The sequence below is a fragment of the Schistocerca serialis genome, chromosome 8 (genome assembly GCF_023864345.2).
Source record: "Schistocerca serialis cubense isolate TAMUIC-IGC-003099 chromosome 8, iqSchSeri2.2, whole genome shotgun sequence".
NCBI classification, from domain to species: Eukaryota; Metazoa; Arthropoda; class Insecta; order Orthoptera; family Acrididae; genus Schistocerca; species Schistocerca serialis.
The window spans coordinates 484,135,726-484,158,268 of NC_064645.1; the positions used below are offsets into that span (position 1 = coordinate 484,135,726).

Consider the following 22,543-nt stretch of genomic DNA (forward strand, 5'->3'; position numbering starts at 1 on the left):
AAGTTAATGAAGATTGGTATTAAAAACAAGCCTCTAATGTTTGGATACAGTCTTAATGGTGTGCTTCGTGACACAGCCGTATAAGTGAAATATATAGACAAAACAACAGGAAGCACTATGAAATGGAATGAGAACATAAGTTCGGTAGCAGATAAGGTAAATGGTGTACTTCAGTTCAGTACATGGGAAGTGTAGCTCATCTATAAAGACCACTTATAGAACACTCGTATGACCCATTCTTGAGTGCTGCTTGAATGTTTGGGCTCCCCACCAGGTCAGAATTAAAGGAAGACAGTGAAGCATTTCGTATGCATGGTGCTAGATTTGCTACTAATAGGTTTGATCATCACATGAGTGTTACTTAAATGCTCCCAGATACTCAAATGGTAATCCCTGGAAGGAAGATGACATACTTCTCGTGAAACAGCATTCAGAAAATATAGAGAACCAAGATTTCTGTTGATTGCAGAATGATTCTCCTGTACATTTCGCATAAGGACAATGAAAACAAGATTAGAGAAGTAAGGGCTCATATGGAAGCACATAGACAGTCGTTTCTCTCGTACTCCATTTGCAAGTGGAACAGGAAAGAGAATGGCTAGTAGTGATACAAATTACCCTCTGCTGTTCAATGTGTGGTGGCTTGTGGATTTTGTATTTAGATGTAAATGTAGCCTGTAGTATACACATTTGGGTATTACTTCAAGACATATATGGTTGATGAGCTATGAGGCTTTTGTTGTCTGTTTGTGGTTGTGTTGTGGTTACAGCCGTGCAGTGCCCTCCGCCTGACAATCCTGGCAACGGGAAGGCGATCTACACATCCTGCTCCTACAATTCGGTTGTCACGTACGAGTGCAAGGATGGATACACACTTGTAGGGGAGCCAACACGTAGGTGTGGAGCTGACAAGAAGTGGACTGGGGAGCAGCCAGAGTGCAAAGGTAAGTCTGGACTAGCTATGCATCAGAGTGTTTTGTGCTTCTCAACTTCGAAACGCATGCTGTGATGATGCAAAATGGCATGAAAATCAGAATTGGATCTCGCTGTAGTGCCATACAATCAGTAGTGCTCTTTTGAAGATTAGCTAGTAGGCCTGGGTTAAAAGTATTTTCACATAGATGTAAGGACAATAGCAGTAATTAGGATACATCAATAATAAAACTGAGATCGGTGAAGTATGCTGGGCTCTTAACAAGACTAATTTTTTTGAAAGCAAAGGAAATAACTGTAGATTACAGACTAGATTTGTAAAAATGATGTAGGCTATATATGAATGGGAAGACTGAATTTTTTAGAATTTAATATCAGATGATACTCACAAAATTATATGAGAGGAGCAGGGTGTGAATAAATCGTAGGCTATGTAAAATTAGAGCTCCAAATTTCTGATCGATGATTGATGCTATAAAGTTATTGGGCTGTTGAAATATTATTACACATAAATGAGAAGGAAGCCAGAGAATACTTAAAATCTGATGATACAAAGTACAAAGATTGTCAAATGTAGACATATGACTTGTAATAGTGGACAGTGGCATATGTATAAGTGCACATAAATAATGTGGTTCTTTCTATAGATCATAAAAGTGTGGCTTGGTGTCTCAGCATTCAGTATCAGGCTGCTGAATCAAAAGTTTGGTGTGAAATGTTTATCTGGTCCTGGAGCTAATACATCAACAAAAATAATCAATTTTTGAAAATATAATGTAACTGGACAGGTAGAAAGCCTACTCACCAAGCGGCAGCAGGAGAAAACACTTGTAAAAGTTAAGGTAATGTGCAGGCTCTGTCTTTTGGCAGAAGGGCTGAAGGGGGAATGAAGAGGGAAGAATCAAAGGACTGGCAACGTTAAGGAAACAGGGAGAGTTATGGAGAAGTCTTGGAACATTGGGTCAGGGGAGACTTAGACAAAATGAGAAGGAAAGACTGATTGTTGGGGATTTCACTGGATAAGATCTCATATGCTGTTGTTACATATGCTGTTACATATGCTGTTGTCCACCTGTATTGCAGATGAACAACACAGTTGTCACTTTATACCACCTGTATTACAGATAGCAAAACAGTTGTCAGTTTTCAAAATACAATAAGATATCCGGGTTTTGCACATGACAGTAAACTGACTCAGCTATTGCATCAAAGGCATCTCAGAGAAAGAGGTCACAGGAACATTCATTGCTACAGCTACAAGTGGAGGTTTAGCAGACTAAGCATGTCCATGCCATATTTTTCAGTGTCCCAATTAATTATTTAAACACAGCATATGCTGTTCAGATCAGCAGCTTCCTACAACTAACCAAGACTGTCATTAAGTGATTAAGATTGTGGTTTATTACCATTCCTTATCTTTGAAACTAATGAGCTGTCACTTACCACCACCCAGCATCTTTACAACAACAGAGCATCTTATCATTTCCCAATCACCAATAAATCTATTAATATGGGGGCAAGTATTTTATGAGCAGGAGACTGGAGGTAAAATTATGAATACTACAGAATTCTCGAAGCAGGAGAATAATGTCTGTAATGTACAGTGTGACAAAGAAATGAATAAGTCTTGGCTACTGTTACGGAATCTCATTAAGTAACAAAATGATGGGGCTTTTAAATATTTTTCTGAGGAAATAACAAATCTAATGAAAAGGAACTGTGCAATGCTGATTTCATCCAACATAAAGTAGATTTGCATATGTATGTGTGTATTAGTTTATGCGTATATGCATGTGAAGTAGTTTATGAAGCTTGTGTCAACAAAAGTGAAATAACAATTTCTGGTATGTCAGCACACTGTTTCTCTTTTTCCGTTAATTTTAATGTTATAAAATTTACTTACGTTCCTCATTTCTTTCTGGATGTCATGATTGCACATTTCTGACTATTAACTGTGAAATGTGTTACAATTGTTTAAGTAGTTGCATGCACTCTCTCTACTTGTAAACATATTTGATGACACCTCTTCAGGGGAAACAGAATACTTCTGTAAGTTCATATCTTCTTCAAAAACTCTTAATGTACGTCTGTACATGGAACACTAAATACAGAACATACGAAATTCATGAGAAGAATACTGCCTAATTTAATTAAAAGTAAAGTTTTGATGATCATTCTGTAGCTATTTATTTTACTACGCCATTTTGTTAATGCAGGTCAGCAATGTATGAAACAGTGATACCACAATGAAATGTAATTTGTAAAATATATTAATCCAAATCATGAGCATTACTTCTTCTGAACTGTGTACCATATTTCAATAACTGTCACCATTTTCTGTTCTTTTCATTTGTGATAGGTAACAGAGACATTATGGCACATAGAGATTTCAGTGATAACATTACATGCTGTGAACAATAATCATAATTCACAACAGTGAACTTTGCACAATGTTAGTCATCACTAATCTTAATCACTATTATTTCCTCAGCAGATAAATTTTTCATCTGTATTAATGCTATTTTTTCCTCTTTCCCTTAAATTATTATTATTATTATTGCTTATGCACATCAGTGCACCCAAAATTAAAATCAAGATACCAAAAAGGATGAAAATAAAGCCCCAAGAAAAACTTTTTTTTACTAATGTATGAAACATTTGAACACAAAATGCTGATGCCAACTGCTAAATGCAGTGCAAATAAGTTAACTACAAAATTTAATAACCCACTATTTCTTCTAGTTTCTGTAGTTCTGTACACATCACATAAATTGTGCTATTGTCACAGGAAACATGATTTTTCTTGTTCTTCTTTTAACCTTTTTTTGAGTCTTCATTCGCTAGCTTAACTTCTAACAGAATTATCTTTCACTGTATTAGAGCATGTGTGCAAAACTTTTTATTAATATTCATCAAAAAGTTATCAAAGTAGAGCCTCAGCATTCTGCTGTTACAGTCAGTAGATACTTTGAATCAAACGCATTCAAACTATCCAGGCTTGTGTAAGTAGCTACACATTTGCATGTAACAGATGACACATCACTCATGCCATTATACTTCTGTCTTTATTTGTTGTTCTCTATGAAGTACTGGAGAAAGATAAGTGACCTAATGCTTAGTGATATGCTCTGTTGAAATAAAAAGGAATGGACAGAAAAAGAATCATGACAGAAAGTGATACACAGACATATAATAACCAATAATTATTAACAACAGGCACACAAAAATTGTTAAGGAAGTAACAGACAATACGATTTTACCTATATATCTCCATCCAGGAAGAAAAATTCCCTTTGTTTTTTTTATGTTCGTTTTGGAATCCTGCTGTTGCTGTTATTAATAGAGGATGATAAATGTTTCAGTGTTTGATGTTAGCATAGTTTCTGCTCCCTGGTGTTAAGTCCATGTAAATGTGCATTTATCAGTATTAGATAATATATTGAAGACACAGTGCTAAATGTCTGACTAGTAGCTAAGACTCTGCTTTATTAAAATTATGTTTACTGTGCCTAAAATAATTTGCTGTTGCTATACATCTATGTTATGGATGTCTATCTGTTGCATGGAAGGAAGTGACTGTAAAGAGGCAGAACATCAGGTATAACTGCTCTGAGAAACCTGTATTGAATGAACACAAATAATTATGATATTGTTATAGTGGTGTACAAAATGAATTATGATTTCTCTTAATGATTTTAATGCATCGTGTAATTTTTCAGACTTTACCAATGTAGAAGATAAATTATGTGCAATGTTCACTGATAACAGGAGGGTATTCATTACTCTTCAGTTTTTTGGAACTGGGGTTCCTTAATTTTTAGGTGAGGAGAAGGAGGAACAAAGGGAAAATATATCACTAGATGTAAAAGGAAGACTGAAATGAGAAATCTCTCAGAATCAGTGGCACATACTGATACAAGTGAAATTTACTGTGGCGAATGAGATCTGAATTTCTGGAAAAATCAAAGTAATGTAACTAGAAAAAAGAATTTGTGGATCAGAAAGCTAGTGAAATGAATAGTGGTACTATTGAAAGATGGGGAAATGGATAACAGAAGTGAGCCTAACTGGTGGTACACTCAGAAAATTTGACAGTCAAAGCATCTGGTCAGATTGGCACTGATGAGATGTGAAACATACTTTCTGACAGGTTTTTTGCCCACACTCGTGCACCTTATTATCAAAATCCGCAGTGAACACTGTGTAGCAGAAAGTTGAACAGTTCTTGTGTGTGTGTGTGTGTGTGTGTGTGTGTGTGTGTTAGAACTCATGGATGTATATCTTTTTTTTACATAACGGTTCTCATGAGTGCTTATTATTTGAAAAGTGATGAAAATTTCATGTATTTTTTGTGCTGTAGTGGGTCGTTGTAGGTCATCCCAATGTAACATATTGTGCATATGTAGGTGAAGATATACATTACCATTCAATTTAACTAGTGGTAAAAAACCTCTGGTAACATTTACAACCATAAAATTTCTAACTGGAACCATCTGGGCCAACCTAAAGTGTGTGACAACATAAAAGTAATTGTAGAGAAAGCAAATGCCTGGACGATATTTATTGGAAGAATCTCAAGGAAATACATTCTGCAAAGGTGACCTACAAAACACTTGTTAAACTGATCCTTGAGTATTGCTCATCAGTTTGAGATGTTTACCAGTTTGGATTTATAAAGTTCATTTAGTATGTCTTCCAGATATGCTCAACAAACTTCAGTGGCAGTCACTACAAGAATGGCATAATGTGTCATGGAGAGGTTTTCTATTGAAAGTGAGAGAGCTTACGTCCCACTTCTATGGAACAGGGAAGTGGGAAAATGATAGTAGGATCAGATGTATGCTCAAATGTACAATGCAAGGTGGCTTGCAGATTATAGATGCAGATGTTTTTGTGTATGTAAGTTTTGCACTTAGGGAGGCTAGAAAGGAAAGGGATGCTTACAGCACGTGAATAATGAAACATTACTTTGAATTAACTTGCGGGAAGTCACTAACAGTGCATAATAGGTGTGTAGGCACGATAAAAGAAAAAAGGCAAATACAGGGTGTCCCATAAGGAATGGCCCAATTTTAACTTGTAATAATATTGAGACAATTTTCACTAGGTAACTGAAACAGCGCTAGATGTAATGAGCATGGTCCAGAGTTTCAGAAAAAATCTGCTAGATGTCGCTACGAGCACTGACCTGGAGCGTGCAGCCAGTCTCGTGCAATATGGCAACAGAAGGCTTATTGTGTTATTGAATTTAGTCCTACTCAATCAGTGATCGCAGTTGAGTGGGCATTTCATATTCGATTACGTGCTAAACCAATATCACTGAAGAACATTTGACAATGATATAAACAGTTTGAAGAAACAGGGTGCCTCTGTAAAGGCAAAAGTCCTGGCCGGCCATGTGTTCCTTAACAAACAGTGGAACAAATCCAACGAGCATTTGAGTGGAGACCCCATATGTCTACGTGTCATGCTAGCCGAGAACTTGCGTTACCACGTATGACAGTGTGGCGTGTGCTACGGCGTCGTTTAGCTCTCAAACCATACCAATTACAACTGGTACCAGCTCTTCAAGATACTGACGAAATGAAGTGAATGGACTTTAGCAATGCTATTCTAGGGTACATGGAAGATGACACTTTTATGTTATGGTTGATATTCAGCGATGAGGCAACTTTCCATATTAGTGGTAAGGTTCACCATCATAATGTGCATATATGGGGCCTTGAAAATCCTCATGAAACAATTGAACATGAACGTGGTTCACCAAAAGTGAATGTTTTTTGTGCTGTTTCGCAAAGTAACATTATGGACCCTGCTTTTTTGAGGAAGAAACTGTAACAGGACAATCATATCTTGCAATGCTACGGAACTGGTCATTCCCACAACTTGACTTCAACAATTTCATCTATCAGCAAGATGGAGCACTACCACACTGGCACAACAACGTGTGCAGTTTCTTCAATACCAGCGTGCCTCAACGTTGGATAGGGCATACAGCACCCCAAGACCAGGCTTTACTCTCTTGGTCTCCTAGGTCCCCTGACTTAACACCATGTGATTTCTTCCTGTGCTGTTATGTTAAACAATGCGTTTATGTTCCTCCCTTACCTCGTGACATTGATGAACTAAAAACCAAAATATCAGCTGCTGTAGCTTCAGTGACAAAGACGCCTTACGTTCAGTGTGGGATGAATTCGGCTATTGGCTAGGTGTCGTCCGTACAGCCAATGGAGGACATATTGAACATTTATGATGGATTTTTATAAACTTCTGTATTTTCTGAGTAATTTAGTATACAATTTGTTGGTGTTAAGCCCTTCTTCCTAATAAATAATGCTATTTAAAATCAGGTCATTCTTTTTGGGACACCCTGTATATCCTACATGTGGGACAGTTTACAGGCTAGGATAATATTAGATGCTGAGAGAAAATGTTTGCTGGCATTTGGAGATAGATTTAATAGTTTTCTGCATACACACAACAACTGAAGAAATTATTTTACGAGGAAGAAAGATTTGTGAGTTGCAATATTTTAATGCATGTGGGGTCATTGATATAGCAGTTGTAAGGTTCAGAAACAGTATACATTTCTTTTGGACACCAAAGACATAGGAAAGAAAACATATAATGTGAAAGAACTACCAAATTGTACCCATTACATAAAGATTGTGAAATTATGTGTTTACTGTGTCACAACAGATGTACATACAAAAAAAGTAACAAAAATTAATCACAGACATTTATTTTTCAGCACTGATTTGCCACACTCATAAACAAAACTCTCACCACTGCCCTTTTATTTCTCACAATTACCCCACTAGCCATGTTAAGAAGTAGAGTGTCTGTACACACAGTTTCTTTTCGTCTTCTTCAATTTTTATTTTTTGATTCATAAGTCTTCAAGCTGGTTTAGTAAGGCTCACAATGTCTCCCTCACCTGTGACAGTCTCTTCATCTCATAGTAGCATTTACACACAATGTTATGAATTATTTATTGTATATATTCCAAACAGTGCCTTTCCACTTCAATTTTTGACCACTGCAATTCCACTAGTAGTACCATGTAATTTATTTGCCCATGATCTCTTAGCACATATTGCTCAGTATTATTGTGCTAGCAGACAATTACTTCAGCAAATAACTGTATAGCATAAATATAATTTATCTCCTCCCAGAATTTATCAACATACTTTTCTAGCAGGATTTTCTTTTTCTGATATCATGTCTGTAATAGGGGATGAGAGTAAGGCAGTGGATGGTTTTGGACAAATTTCATTTAATCTTTATTAATAAATGACCAAATCTAAACATTATACGTAATTATAACAGCAACTTCACCCTGCGTGATCACAACTGTTTGACCATAGAGTACACTTTGTCGCACTATGCCATAATACTATAAATGTCAACAACACAGCTTCAAGTCAAAATATATTTAACAACATTCAACCATAAGAAAATGAATATTTTGTTTTACAACTGGTAGCAAATTATGCACGGCTCTAATGTCTCATGCGCCTTACATAGAAAACTCAGACATGCTTACTATTAAGGTACAGTGATTCGCCAAAGGTGACAAAAAAACTGAATGAGAATGATCAACACAAATTCAAAGACTATCATGACAAATATTTAAATTTACAGTTACTACAACTCTGAAACCAGTGATACTTCCTGCTTGCAAATCATGAAAGGCATTTACAAACAATCACAAATCAAAAGTGTTATCGAATGTGCATAACTCATGTACATCTATGAAGGTGGCTTGTTGGGTTGAGTAGGACCAGGTGAAGTAAATGGGGGAGAAGTTTTTGAGGTTCTGGAGGAATGTGGATAGGGTGTTCTCATCTTCGATCCAGATAGCAAAGATGTCGTCTATGAATCTGAACCAGGTGAGGGGATTGCGATTCTGGGTTTTTAGGAAGGATTCCTCTAGATGACCCATGAATAGGCCCATGTTGACGTCCACCTCAAAGATGGCTACATCAGTACCTCTGTCCATACCAAACCTACTAACCACCATCAACACCTCCACTACGACAGCTGCCACTCAATCCATACAAAGACGTCCCTTCCGTACAGCCTAGCAGCCACCTGTGGTTGTCGCATCTGCAGTGATGAGCAGTCCCTCTCGAAAAATTCCAAGGGTCTCACTGAAAAAATGGAAATGAGCGTTTGGCGTCATTGGTTGGGAGGCCCCTTGCGGGGCAGGTCCAGCTACCTTGGTGCAGGTCTTATTACATGCAGTGCCACATTGGGCAACCTGCATGCCGGATGGGGAAGAAATGATGGTGGAGACAACACAACACCCAGTCCCTGAGCGGAGAAAATCTCCGACCCATCCGGGAATCGAACCTGGGGCCATAGGACGGCAATCTGTCACGCTGACCACTCAGCTATCAGGGCAGACAGGATCTCACTGAAGCCTTCACTGCCCATAATTATCCTCCAAACCTCATACAAAAACAAATCTCCCGTGCCTTATCTTTCCAATCTCACACCACCTCCCAAAGCCCCACCGTCCTGCCACAGAAGAGCATTCCTCTCATAACTCAGTACCATCCAGGACAGGAGCAACTGAATTACATTCTCTGCCAGGATTTCGGTTACCTCTGGTTGTGTCCTGAAATGAGAAATGTCCTACCCACTATCCTTCCCACCCCTCCCACTGTGGTATTCCGCTGTCCACCGAACCTACACAATATATTCGCCCATCCTTACAGAATCCCTGCTCCCAATCCCTTACCTTGTGGCTCATGCCCCTGTAATATACCTAGATGCAAAACCTGTCCCACACATCCTCCCACCACCACCTACTCCAGTCCAGTCACTAACACCACTTATCCCATCAAAGGCAGGGCTACCTGTGAAACCAGTTAGCTAAGCTGCAACCACTGTGCTTTCTATGTAGGCATGACAACTAACAAGCTGCCTGTCCGCATAAATGGCCACCGACAAACTGTGGCCCAGAAACAAGTGGTCCACCACCCTGTTGCTGTACACACTGCCAAATGTGATACCCTTCATTTCAATGACTGCTTTACAGCCTGTGCCACATGGATCCTTCCCACCAGCACCAGCTTTCCTGAATTGTGCAGGCTGGAACTTTCCCTGCAATATATCCAATGTTCCTGTAACCTTCCCTGCTCCCATTCCAGCACTACACAGCCGTCATTCCACCACCACACCCAGTCTTTTTATTTATTTCTCTCTATTTCTCTCCTTCCCGCTACTTCCTCCCCCCCTCCCCCCCTCTCCCCTGCCCTCTGTCTAACCTGCTGCACTTCACTGCCCACCATCCCCACCATACTATCCCTCCCCCTCCCCACCGCAGGCTCCTCCTTACCCCCGCCCAGTCTCCACTCCCACCATGCACTGATGCTGCTGCTCGCGGTGTGGTTCCAGTTGCCTGAGACTGCAGTTGTGTGTGTGAGGTGTGTGTGTGTGTGTGTGTGTGTGTGTGTGTGTGTGTGTGTGTGTGCGCGCGCGCATGTGTGTGTGTGTGTGCATGTGCGCGTGCGAGTCTATTGTTGACGAAATGTGAAAGTCTTTTTGTTGTGCCTATCTGTGACTCAGCATCTCTGCTATATGGTGAGTAGCAGCTTTCCTACTCATAATATTATTCCAAGAAATATCTTTCATGGTGGAGGTTATAAATATTGTTCAGGCCCCAGTGCAGACTGAGAATCCAAAATAATAGGTCTACTAATTGTACAAACAATTCAATAATCTGAAGATATGATAGAATCAAAAGGACCCTGTGCCATATGCATTATACAGATGGACAGAGAATAAAAATAGAGTCTGATAGCAATGAGATGAATTCTAGCCTTTATACATACATTTTCCCCTGTACTCTTGATTTTGGCTTACTCGTCTTTCTTTATTCATCCTTTTAAACTTTCAGCAGTTTCTATTCAGCAATTTCTACACGCGTTTTCTCTCCATTATCCACCAAAGAATGTAATCTCAGTTCTGAAAACTCAATATTTCTTTTTCTTTCTGACAACAATATGTCAAACTTTAGTATGAATTTTTCCACATTGCATATCTCTAATCCATGTTTGTGAACACTGATTTACCAACTTTGTGTTTATTTCAATACGAAATTCCATTTTAATGCAGCTCAGAATTTAGTCCAGCAGATTTAGCTGCCCTGTGCCAATTTATTGAAGTGTATTCACAGAAAAAAATATAATTTTTTATGTATGTTTGAGAAACTGACTTTATACTAGCAGCATAATTTGCATGTTAGGCATATATATACATGCAGGACGAAAGCATTGAAGGAAACTGAGAAAAGTAGCATTAATCTAACAATTAGTGAAACCGGCAGCAATGTCATTGAGTTTATGTACCTTAGATAGTAGGGAAAATTGCTAAAAGTCAGCTTAGGAACATTCAGTTCTGCATTTGCTTGTAGATCATTTCTTTTAGAAAATGTGTGTCCGTGTTGCATGTTTGTTGAGTCCCAGTATTGAGCAACAGTTTCAGTGAGTCTGATCAATGAGTCAGAGGTTTTTGTTACATTAATAAAGTACTCTTTCTGTGTAATGTTTTAAGATAGTTTCTACCTTTAATGGAAGCTATTAATAATTAATTCATGTAAGAAAATATTGTTTAATTTTGTCTCAGTATTTTTATTTTCATTTTCCTTCTTCTTCACTTTCAAATCTATTTCAAAGGCTCTTTGCCCTAAGAGGCTAAATTCATTAACAAAAGATTGTATTTATAATTCTTCTAGTATTTGACATTACTAGATTTCAAAAATATGTTAGAATTTTGTTTCAAATTTACAGTTAAGTAAAAGTAATATGACAGTATCAGGCACGTCAGAGAGAAATTTTCATAGTAAGTGTATGCAATGGAATTTTTGATCAACTAATTGAAATATCAAAATTAAAAAAAAAAAAAAAATTATTTCCATCTCAGCTTCTTGGTGCTTTGAAATACATTAGTTGCTACAGATATGATAAATGTCGTATTGTCTGTTTTCCTGGCACAATTTTGTTGTGTAGAAATAAACTGTGGCCATCCGGGCATCCTGTACAATGGATGGCTTGAGAATATCGAGGCTGGTACTGGTCTTGGTGCAAGTATTATCTTCAGGTGCCATGATGGCATGAAGCTGGAGGGAAACACTTCAACTGTGTGCCAGATTGACGGTCGGTGGCGATATCCTTTGCCAAAATGTCTAGGTAAATATTGGCAGATTAAACCCATAAAGGCATAAGTGATTGAAGCCTAGTGTTTCAGTGCTACTTCAACAGTACTGTCTGCTTTAACTGCCAGAGCAACAATATTAATACCTTCAAAAGAATTTCAAGACTCTGTTCTACTGTATAATAGTTTTCATTGCTTTTGTTAATCAAATAACGTGCTTATGATATTAATTATTTGTAGTGTGATCGGGTTAGTTCTAGTTGTAGATTTATCAAGCTAAACTGTTTATCATAATTGTAATAACTTATAAGCTACATAAACAGTTATTAAGACTAATTCATTGTGCATGTAACACGTTCATACTGTTGTATTGGGAAACAAATGTGATAAGTAGGATTACAAACTGTAACAATAGAAATTTCAGATATATGATGTGTAGACGCCAAATACTTTATGAAATAACTGTACATAACCGTCAGTCTCATGTATGTCTGTGTAAATGGAAGGCAAATGTGATATCTTCTGTTTTTTGACTGTAGATTACAGATTTTTCACAAACTGGTAACAGCAACACTTACATTGAACTTCTCTAAAAAATTGGAAATGTCCATTGACATCTTCGCTCATATTGACCATAACTTTTACAGGAATAGTTTTCGAATCTCTGACTCACTGTTCTTGTATATGTTTCCAGAGCTTTCTCAGGATCACTCAAGTGTTTGTCGGGATGGTTCCCCTAACAAGACACTAGTCTTTTTTTCCTTAAATTCCTCCCAAATGAATGACTGTTTTCAATTCTTATGATCTCAACATTTGTTAGGCATTAAACTTTGACCATCTACATACACATATTTCATATTAGCTATACAAAAACAAAGTATACGCAGAAGAGCATGCCAGTTGAAAGATAGCCTCAAGAAGGAAAGTCTTCTGTATTGGCAAAAAAATTAGTTTTAACCACTTTGAATATAGTATAATTCACTATTTAAAAATGTATCACCATCAGTAAACAGGAGATAGGCTATTAAGTGTATTACAGTAATTTAGACTTTGGGCATTTTTGGTACTGTTACCAGAATTGGCAGACAACCATGGACAGATTCAATTAATTCTTTTTGCTCTATTTTTCTGTAGTCTCTGCACTGTGAACATATCTCAACTTCAATATATTTGTCAACTGTTCTACAGTGACTCTAACATTAGTTCAGTAAATGTCTCTTTCTCAAAACCGTGCTGAGTATAAGTCATGATCATTTGTACTGCAGATCATTGAACTGCTTTAGAATTTATTTGTTTTGTTTCATTTGTGCATGTAACACTGTTCCGTTCAAACAGTAGTTTTTTCTGTTTGCATATATGGATATTGCACATACTGTTGATATAATTAATTGATATAATAGTCTCTTGGTTGGACTTGCCAAAGTGTCAAATTAAGTACAGATTGTTTAATATAGGCTGTGGCACCAAGAATTTGGAACCGTAATTGCAAAACAATTCCAGTATCTCTCCAGGGTGTATGCAACCCGAGACATCTGGGAGATCTGGGAAAAACCCAGGAATTTATTCATTCGGGAGAAAACTGGGAAAAACCCGGGAATTGTTTAGAATTCCGGGAATTTTTCATTGTTTTGGTTTTCAGTTAAATTTTTATGATTTTGGATTGGTAAGAACCAATACTCTAACTAAGGATATTACTGTATCCCGCTACTGCAGAATAATACTGCAGCAACAAAACATGAATGAGAGAAAAAAAATGAAAATAAAACTTTAGTTGCAAAGGAAATGTGCCGTATACAACAACAAAACGCAGTGCTCATACTAGCGTCTGCCAACAGCACAGTGTGTCGAAGGCTTAGGAGGACTATGCAATGCTTCATAACAACAAATTGCCTCCGATGAGCATGATGTGCCAACTGTTTAAATTAGAGTCGTTTGAGAGCCGGCCGGAGTGGCCGTGCGGTTCTAGGCACTACAGTCTGCAGCCGAGCGACCGCTACGGTCGCAGGTTCGAATCCTGCCTCGGGCATGGATGTGTGTGATGTCCTTAGGTTAGTTAGGTTTAATTAGTTCTAAGTTCTAGGCGACTGATGACCTCAGAAGTTAAGTCGCATAGTGCTCAGAGCCAGTCGTTTGAGCAGTTGCGGGTGGGCTCTTGTGCATGCGCAGTTCTGTCGCGTATGCGTAGTACCTTCTCCCGCTTCTGCTTACTGAAGTGCCGCTGGGCACCACTACCTAATATTGCCCCAGTTCGGGAATATAGTAAATCTGGGGCTGATGCACAGAGCAGTCAGAGTTGTGGTGGGGAGGTGGGTCGTCTCCACGTGACCCGTCTTTCGTTCAGTGATTTTGTTGTTTCATCTTCGTTTATTGCTCTCACGTTAAATGATGATGAAATGGATTTTTGCCGCCGGGAGCTATCAAATGAATTAAAATACGTTCGCTTAGTAACGGAAGGCATTGGCTTAGTAACTGAAGGCAAAAATATGTTATTACTTTCAGATTTCATTTCCAATTTTCTGACAGTCAAGCATTAATCGCCTTGCAGAATAGTGAAGTTATTTTTGTCAGTTTGCTAAAGAGATTTGGCTTTTATTAATCTTTTCTCTGAGGCAGTCAATTTATTTGAAACAAAGACTTTAATTTCACACTCCTGGTTGGTTTCAAGTGTTCGCTGCATTTCAAGTGCATGTATGGCATTATACCATAATGAAGAACCAAACTTGAGATAATACAGCACTGGTACTCCAAGAAAATTTACATCCGAATATGGACATACGAATGTGCACTTTAAGCCGAATTATTCATTTTAGTGTGGTTCACAAAATTCCGATGCTCTTGAAGTATCCTCTGATGTCTTGTTTCTTTTATGACATAATATAAGATCTTTTAATATTTACACGTATGAACATATGGGCTTCCTGCGTCATCGTAGCTGCGCAAGTGTGGTGATGCCTGTTATCTGGCGCTCTCTTGCAACTGCTGAAACGAACCAATGTCTAACAGGTCACGGGAAAATATTGCGGATGGTGGTTTGAAAAGCTTTACATTCAAAGCAAATTTCCTTTTGCCCAAGATGAACTGTGTGTGAGAATGTACGATGAATTTCTTAAATCACAAAGCGTTTGACTCTCATTTTAAAATCAACTCTTTGAGGACGACCATTTAGAAGAATTTCGAGACCATATCAGGCATTTATGTCATTATTAAGAATTTTATTGGCAAATTTGTGTGATGTATCTTAATTTAAACCATGAACTTTTCTTATTTGCATGTTCGCGCTGCTTAAGAGTGATCTTGCTATTGACTGACTACATCATGTGTCCTATGCTGTCATCAGCGGGTGAGGTCAAGTGACATAAGCTATAACTGGTTTACAACAGCACATCGCAATCTCGATTTCAATGCTTCGGAAAGTGACATGCGGTGTTTGGTGGAATTCAAATTTATACCTTCGTGATAAGAAAATAATACCCCCACCCGGGAGTTTCGTTTTCTGAAGTGCCTGGAAATTCTAAGTCGGTATATAAAACCATAAAAATTCAAAGGATTGATGAGTTTTACAGTGCCGAGGAAGAGTGTACTGTCACTTAACACGGAAAAAGTGTATTTCCACCTGGGAGAACGTGTATTTTTTACCGGGAAATCCGGGAAAAAGGCGGGAATTTTTTTTTTCTTTGTCCACGTATACACCCTGCTCTCCTACATTTTTCCTGTTGTGACTTGAGTGCTGAACATGGAGATTTTGATAATGTTTAGTCTATATTTGGTTTCATTGAGCATCAAAATTTCTGTCATTGTACACTGAAGTTTTTTTTCCACTGTAATTTGGCACTTCTAGCAGGGGTTGCTGGCAAAAGGAATCAGTAGAAATCGTGTAACTGTGGACCAATAAGCTTTCAACTTCAACAGCAAGCAACATTTGTGTAGTAGCATTGTGTTGGCTATTGTTGAATTCCTTTTTCTTTTGCTGATAAATAATTTGTGGCAGTGGGTTTCATTGTTGAATGTATCACAATATAACACTGAAAATTATTAATGATAATATAATGTAAATGGATGGATCAAAATCTATTCACAAAGTGGTCGCGGGTGAAAACACACACAAAAGGGGTTTAACTTTTACAAGATTTCAGAGGCAGTGGCTCCTTCTTTTGGCAGAAGAGTTGAAGTGGATGGAAGGTGGATGAAAGGAAAGGACTGGAGATGTTTTGGGAAAGGGATACAGTCCAGAAATCTCACCCAGAACCCGTGGTCAGGGGAAACTTAGCGGATGAGATGGGGATGCACCAGGTGGGGTTTGAAAGCCTCAGAGGTTAAAGGTGGAAGACAGGGTAATATGCAAGACAGAGATTACCACTAAAACATCATGCATGAGTTAATAAGAGTGAAAAGCTAAGTAGACTGTATGTAACAGAAGTGGGAGGGGGGACAGTGAAAAATAGACATGTCAGAAAATGAAAGGTGTAGAAAATAAAATTGAGTGAAGAAAGGAGTAGTTACTATGAAGAAATGCTGAAACAGAAGGAATTAATGTAAATTAAGGCCAGATGGATGATGAGAACTGAGGACGTGTTGTAGTGCTAGTTCCCACCTGCTGAGTTCTGAGAAAATGGTGTCTGGAGGAAGAATCCAGATGCTGCATGTGGTGAAACAGGCACCAATGTCATGACTGTCATGTGGTGCAGCATGTTCTGCAACACAATATTGTGTGTCGCGTGTACGAGGGCAGATCAACAAGTAAGGTGACATTTCAAATTGCATGGCCAATGTACATTCGATTATCAAACTTTTTTATTGTTACATTGGTACACATGTCCCAAACATATGTTTACAGTTTCAAGTGTACAGCATACTTTGTTTTTGCAGATAGAAAGGTTAGACGTGTTTTAGGGTGCTGGACGATTTTTGATTATTATTAGAAAGTAGAGCAAAGATTTGCATCATATTTTGTGTGAAAAATGGAATCAAGTTCTCTAAAACACTTGAAATGTTGACAGTCACATACGGTGAGTCTGCTCTAAGTAAAAGAAAATGTTTACAAATGGTACAATCTCTTTCAAGATGACTAAGAAAATGCCAATGATGAACCTCGCTCTGGACGTCACAGCATATCAACAACAGATAATAACATCGAAGCACTGAAGAAAAGTGTTTTGGAAAATCGTCGAATTACCGTAAGAGAAGTTGCTGAGGATGTTGGCATATCAGTTGGCTCGTGTCAACGCAATTTTTTTTATGTTGTGCATATGAGACATGTGTCAGCTAAGTTTGTTTCAAAACTTCTCAATTCTGATCAGAAGGACTGTTGCATGAGCACCACTCAGGAGCTCTTGAATGATGTCAGTGATGATCCTGATTTGCTCAAAAGGGTCATAGCTGGTGACGAAACATGGGTTTACGGCTATGACATCGAAACCAAAGCCCAGTCTTCCCAATGGAAGCTTCCCGGAGAGTCAAGACCGAAAAAAGCACACCAAGATCGATCAAATGTGTCAAAGTTTAGCTCATTGTTTTTTTTAATTACCATGGCGTAGTGCATCATGAATTTTTGCCTCGAGGTCATACGGTCAGTAAGGAGTATTACCTTGACATTTTGCGCCGTCTGCAAGAAGCAATATGCAAAAAACATCCAGATTTGTGGAAAAATAATCCATGGCTTTCGCCTCACAACAATGCACCTGCTCATTCATTGTTGTTTGTGAGACATGTTTTGGACAAAAGCAACACAACAATGATCCCTCAGCCATGATATTGGCCCACTGCAACTTTTTCCTGTTCCCAAAACTGAAGAGGCCTATGAAAGGAGGTAGATTTTCAATGATGAGGAAATAAAAGCTGCATCGCTGGAAGTACTCAGGGCTGTAGCAAAAAAGTGCTTATGAGAAGTGCTTCGAGGATTGGAAGAAGCAATGGTACAAGTGTATTTTAACTGAGATGGGTTACTTTGAAGGGGATAACATGAACATTGATGAATAAATAAATATTTTTTCATAAAAATTTAAAGTCATCATACTTTTTGAATGCACTTCATACACACCCTCTGCCTGTGCCCATTCATCCAGACTGATAACTGGGTGGCAGTCATGTTGATGTAAAAGGCCGAACAGTGGTTACATAACAGCTGGTATATGACGTGTCATTTCACAGGTGGCTTTCCCTCTGGTAGTATATGTTTTGCCAGTTACAGGGCTGGAATAGGTGGTGGTAGAAGGGTGCATAGGGCAAATCTTACAGTGGGGATGGTCACAAGGGTAGGAGCTATAGGGTTGGGAGATGGGTGCAGAAGGAGCTTAGGATTTGACATGGCTATTGCAGAGATCGAGAGGGCGATGAAGAACTATTCTTGATGTGGTTGGCAAAATATCAAACAGAATGGATCTCATTTCAGGGCATTATTTTAAGAAGTCTTGGTCTTGAATGTATTAATCAACTACTTTGACAAGGCCATGACTTTCTAAAATCATGCCCTGAGATAAGATCCATTCTGTCTGAGATTTTGTCCACCACACCTAGAATTACTTTCCGTAGCCCTCCCAATCTCCGCAATGTCCTTGTCAGAGCCTATGCTCCTCCTGCACTCGTCTCCCTACCCTATGGCTCCTACCCCTGTGGCTGTCCCCAATGCAAGACTTGCCCTATGCACCCTCCTACCATCACCTATTCCAGCCCTGTAACTAGCAAAATATATGCTATCAAAGGGAGAGCTACCTGTGAAACAACACTTGTCATATACCAGCTGTTATGTAAACACTGTTCAGCCTTGTTCATCAGCATGAGTACTACACAGTTATCAGTCAGGATGAATGGGCATAGGCAGAGGGTGTATATAGGCAACACACAAAATCCTGTTGCAGAGCACGCTCTACAACATAACAGTCATGACCTCGGTGCTGTTTCACCACATGTGCCATCTGGATTCTTCCCCCAGACACCAGTTTCTCAGAACTCTGCAGGTGGAAACTAGCACTACAACATGTCCTCGGTTCTTGCCACCCATCTGCCCTTAATTTATGTTAACCCCTTTTGTCTCAGTATTTCTTCACTGTAACTACTCCTTTCTTCACTCCATTTTTGTTTTCTACAGCTTTCATTTCCTGACTTGTCTATTTTTCACCGTCTCCCCTCCCACCTCTACTACATACAGTGCATATAGCTTTTCACTCTTATTAACTCATGCACGATGTTTATGGTAAGTCTTCCCTGAGCCAGGGTTCTGGGTGACTTCTAAACTGTACCCCTTTCCCTAAATCTCTCCAGTCGTTTTCCTTCACCCCTCTTCCTTCCCCTTCAACTCTTCTGCTAGAAGAAGGAGCCATTTGCTCCAATAGTGTGTAGAAGTTAAATTGTTTTGTGTGTGTGTCACCTGCCAACGATTGGTGATTATATTTATCTATCCATTTACATTATATCATAGTATAAGGCATTATTAGTTTCAATTTCACTTAAACAGAACATTGAATTCTCTAATTTATGTGTGTCTCTTTGACTTTTGTAGAAGCATAAAACAGGTGTGTGCTGCCTGCATTGTGAGAGTATGGATGCGCTTGTTCTCTGCACACCACTACTATTCCATGGAAGTCTATGAGTGGGATATATTTGCCTTCTTGCTTCTGCTCTTAACAGATCCTCATTAAAAGTGCCAAGCTACACTGGACAAACTGTATAAATTTTGTAGTGAAATGGAAATGGAGATAAAAATCAAATCATCAATTATAAGCAAAGTTTTATTCAGAAACAAGTCTAATTGATTTTTGTAAGCCAGTAATTGAAAGTAGGCTATAATTTTTTTCTATTTTAACTGCAGGGACTTACTACAACCTGATGTTTTTCACAATGAGTCAGAGTGAGCAGAAGAGAAAATATGCAGCCTACCTTGGGTCATTGATTCGGCCACGAGATTTCAGTAGCTCTGCTTACGATCTAAGGAAGGACACAGAGTGTCACAACACGTTAACTAATTCATTCATAAACATAAATGTACATATAATGAAATAAACAAATATGTGGGATTAACTACTATTTATCAATGGATATCAGTTGTTTCAGGGTGGACTCTTAAAATTTTCAGGGAGTTCAGAGTTAGTTTAATGCCCCTAACCATCCTTTCTCAAAAATCAGCTTAGGAACTGTGACCATCACATGATCTTCACTGCATCCTACATTGGAAAGTTCAGCACTAATGTGATCCAAATTGTTTAAACTTTCATGAAATATGTCATCTCCTAAGCTGTTGATATGGAAATCACTGGGATAACATTTTCTGTTTGCACATGAACAGTGAAGATACCTCTTGATAGTTATAGGAATAATATCTGTCTTGCAATACGTTGTCCAGTCACACTAATGTGATCACCTTTCAAAATCCTGAATGACAGTCTTTTGCATTGTGGATTACTGTGAGACAGAACAGAGTCAATGACATTCTGGAGGTACCCACAGCCATGCTGACTCCATGCCGTGGCCAGCTGTGTTAGGTTTCTCAATTGAGGATCTGTGGTGTGGACAGCCTGATTGGGGTGGTCCCACAGATTGGGTTTGAATCGAAAGAGTTTGTTGGCCACGGGAGTATGGTAAATGCATCATGGTGCCCTTCGAATCATGGTAAATTCGTCATGGTGCTCTTCGAATCACGCACATACACTACATTGTGAGCTGTGTGATACATTGCATTGTCATGGTGGTAGATGCTGTCGTGTCAAGAAAAAACACACTGCATTTAGGGATGAACATGATCCCCAAAGATAGATGCATACCTCTGTTGATCCAGTGTGTTCCAGGATGATGAGATAACCGGGTGTCATGAAAACATTCCCTGGATCATAACACCTCCTCCTCCAGCCTCGATCCTTTGGGGAATTGTTGCAGGTTGTTTGCCATCTGTCCAGTGGAGCATAAAACATGATTCATCTCAAAAGACCACCTGTTGCCACTCAATGGACATCCAGTTGCAGTTTTGCCATGCAAATCCAAACCTTCGCCAACAGTGGACAGTAGTTAGCATGTGTGCATGAGTCAGGTGTCTTCTGCAGAAGGTCATACACAACACTGTTCTTTGAATGGTCATTGAGGAGATACTGTTGGTAGTCCTTGGTTCACCTGGCCAGTCAGTTACTCAACAGTTGCACATCTATTGGCCTGTACACATCTATGCTGCTGTTGTTCAACCCTGTCATCTATGGCACATGGTGCACCCCAGTTGCCTTGGCATGTATTTTGGATAGCACTGTTTTGCCATACACTGTATACTGTAGGCATTTTGGAAAAGATTCCACATTTGGTCCAAAAGCCAATGCTCTACCTGAACATAAGATAAATTACTCCATTTCCACATTATGACAACAACTGCACTGTTTCCTGCATCCCTTTGACACGCTTTATCTGTATACACCCTCCACTGCTAGTGTTGCCACATCCCATCTGCCAGTGGTTATTGCACATTGATGTCAAACCTAGGCAATAGTAGTAGTAATGTGACTGGACCGCATAGAACCATAATCTCTAATAATCATAAACATAGGGAGTGAGATGTCAGACAAACTCCTGTAGTAAGTTACTTTCAAGAATCTTTGATATATGTTGTGAATCAGATTGAGCTTCTGTAGAGATGTTTTCTTAATTATGTTTCCCAGTTTCAGAACTCTTGTCTCTGTTATTTCGCTCCAGATGTCTAGTTGATGTATTTATTTAGCTTAAGTAAACATTCACATTTGTATTCAAAGTTTCCACCAGAAAAAATGACACATTTACAGGCATGTAAATACAGTGTACCATGTGCATCCCGACAAAGTCTATTTTTGGTGGATGATTATTGCAGTTCAGAGACTTAATGATGCTGAAATGACATCCTGATTGAATTTTACTCTGAGGACATAGCTGAACCCTCTTTAATGCCAATATACAAATATTCCCTAAGCACTTTCAATAATTATTTGTATGGATTGAAAAGTTTTTTTTTTTTCTCAGAAGCAAAGATGTTACTCTCATTGGTGAGAATATTCCTCCATTTAACCAGTGTGTTGTGAGCGTCTGGGTTTTTGTACAAAGCCATTAAATTATTCATGTCCCTTGTGAATGATTCCATTTGAAGCATTAATGACTTGAATTTTATCTTGGAGGTCTCACATCTTTTCTTCGTTGTTCATCCTGCAGTTATTTGATTTGGTAACTAGTTGTTAGATAACAAACACAGCAATGTAGAAATTGATTTACTATCTTCTCACATTTATTGAAACGAGTAATATTGCCATGATCAGCTTGTATTCAACAGCTTAGACAATTCAAAATGGTTCAAATGGCTCTGAGCACTATGGGTCTTAACATCTATGGTCATCAGTCCCCTAGAACTTAGAACTACTTAAACCTAACTAACCTAAGGACATCACACAACATCCAGCCATCACGAGGCAGAGAAAATCCCTGACCCCGCCGGGAATCGAACCTGGGAATC

At 38.7% G+C, this 22,543-nt stretch overlaps 1 protein-coding gene across 1 annotated transcript in view; it reads left to right on the plus strand.

Annotated features, from left to right (window-relative positions):
- The first annotated feature begins 727 nt into the window (after window positions 1-727).
- Window positions 728-22,543, plus strand: part of LOC126417086 (uncharacterized) — a 206,759-nt gene continuing 184,943 nt past the window's right edge. Inside the window, exons 1-2 of the mRNA XM_050084980.1 lie at window positions 728-944; window positions 11,952-12,131. Coding sequence (XP_049940937.1) covers window positions 728-944; window positions 11,952-12,131 — 397 coding nt within the window. The remainder of the gene's footprint in view (window positions 945-11,951; window positions 12,132-22,543) is intronic.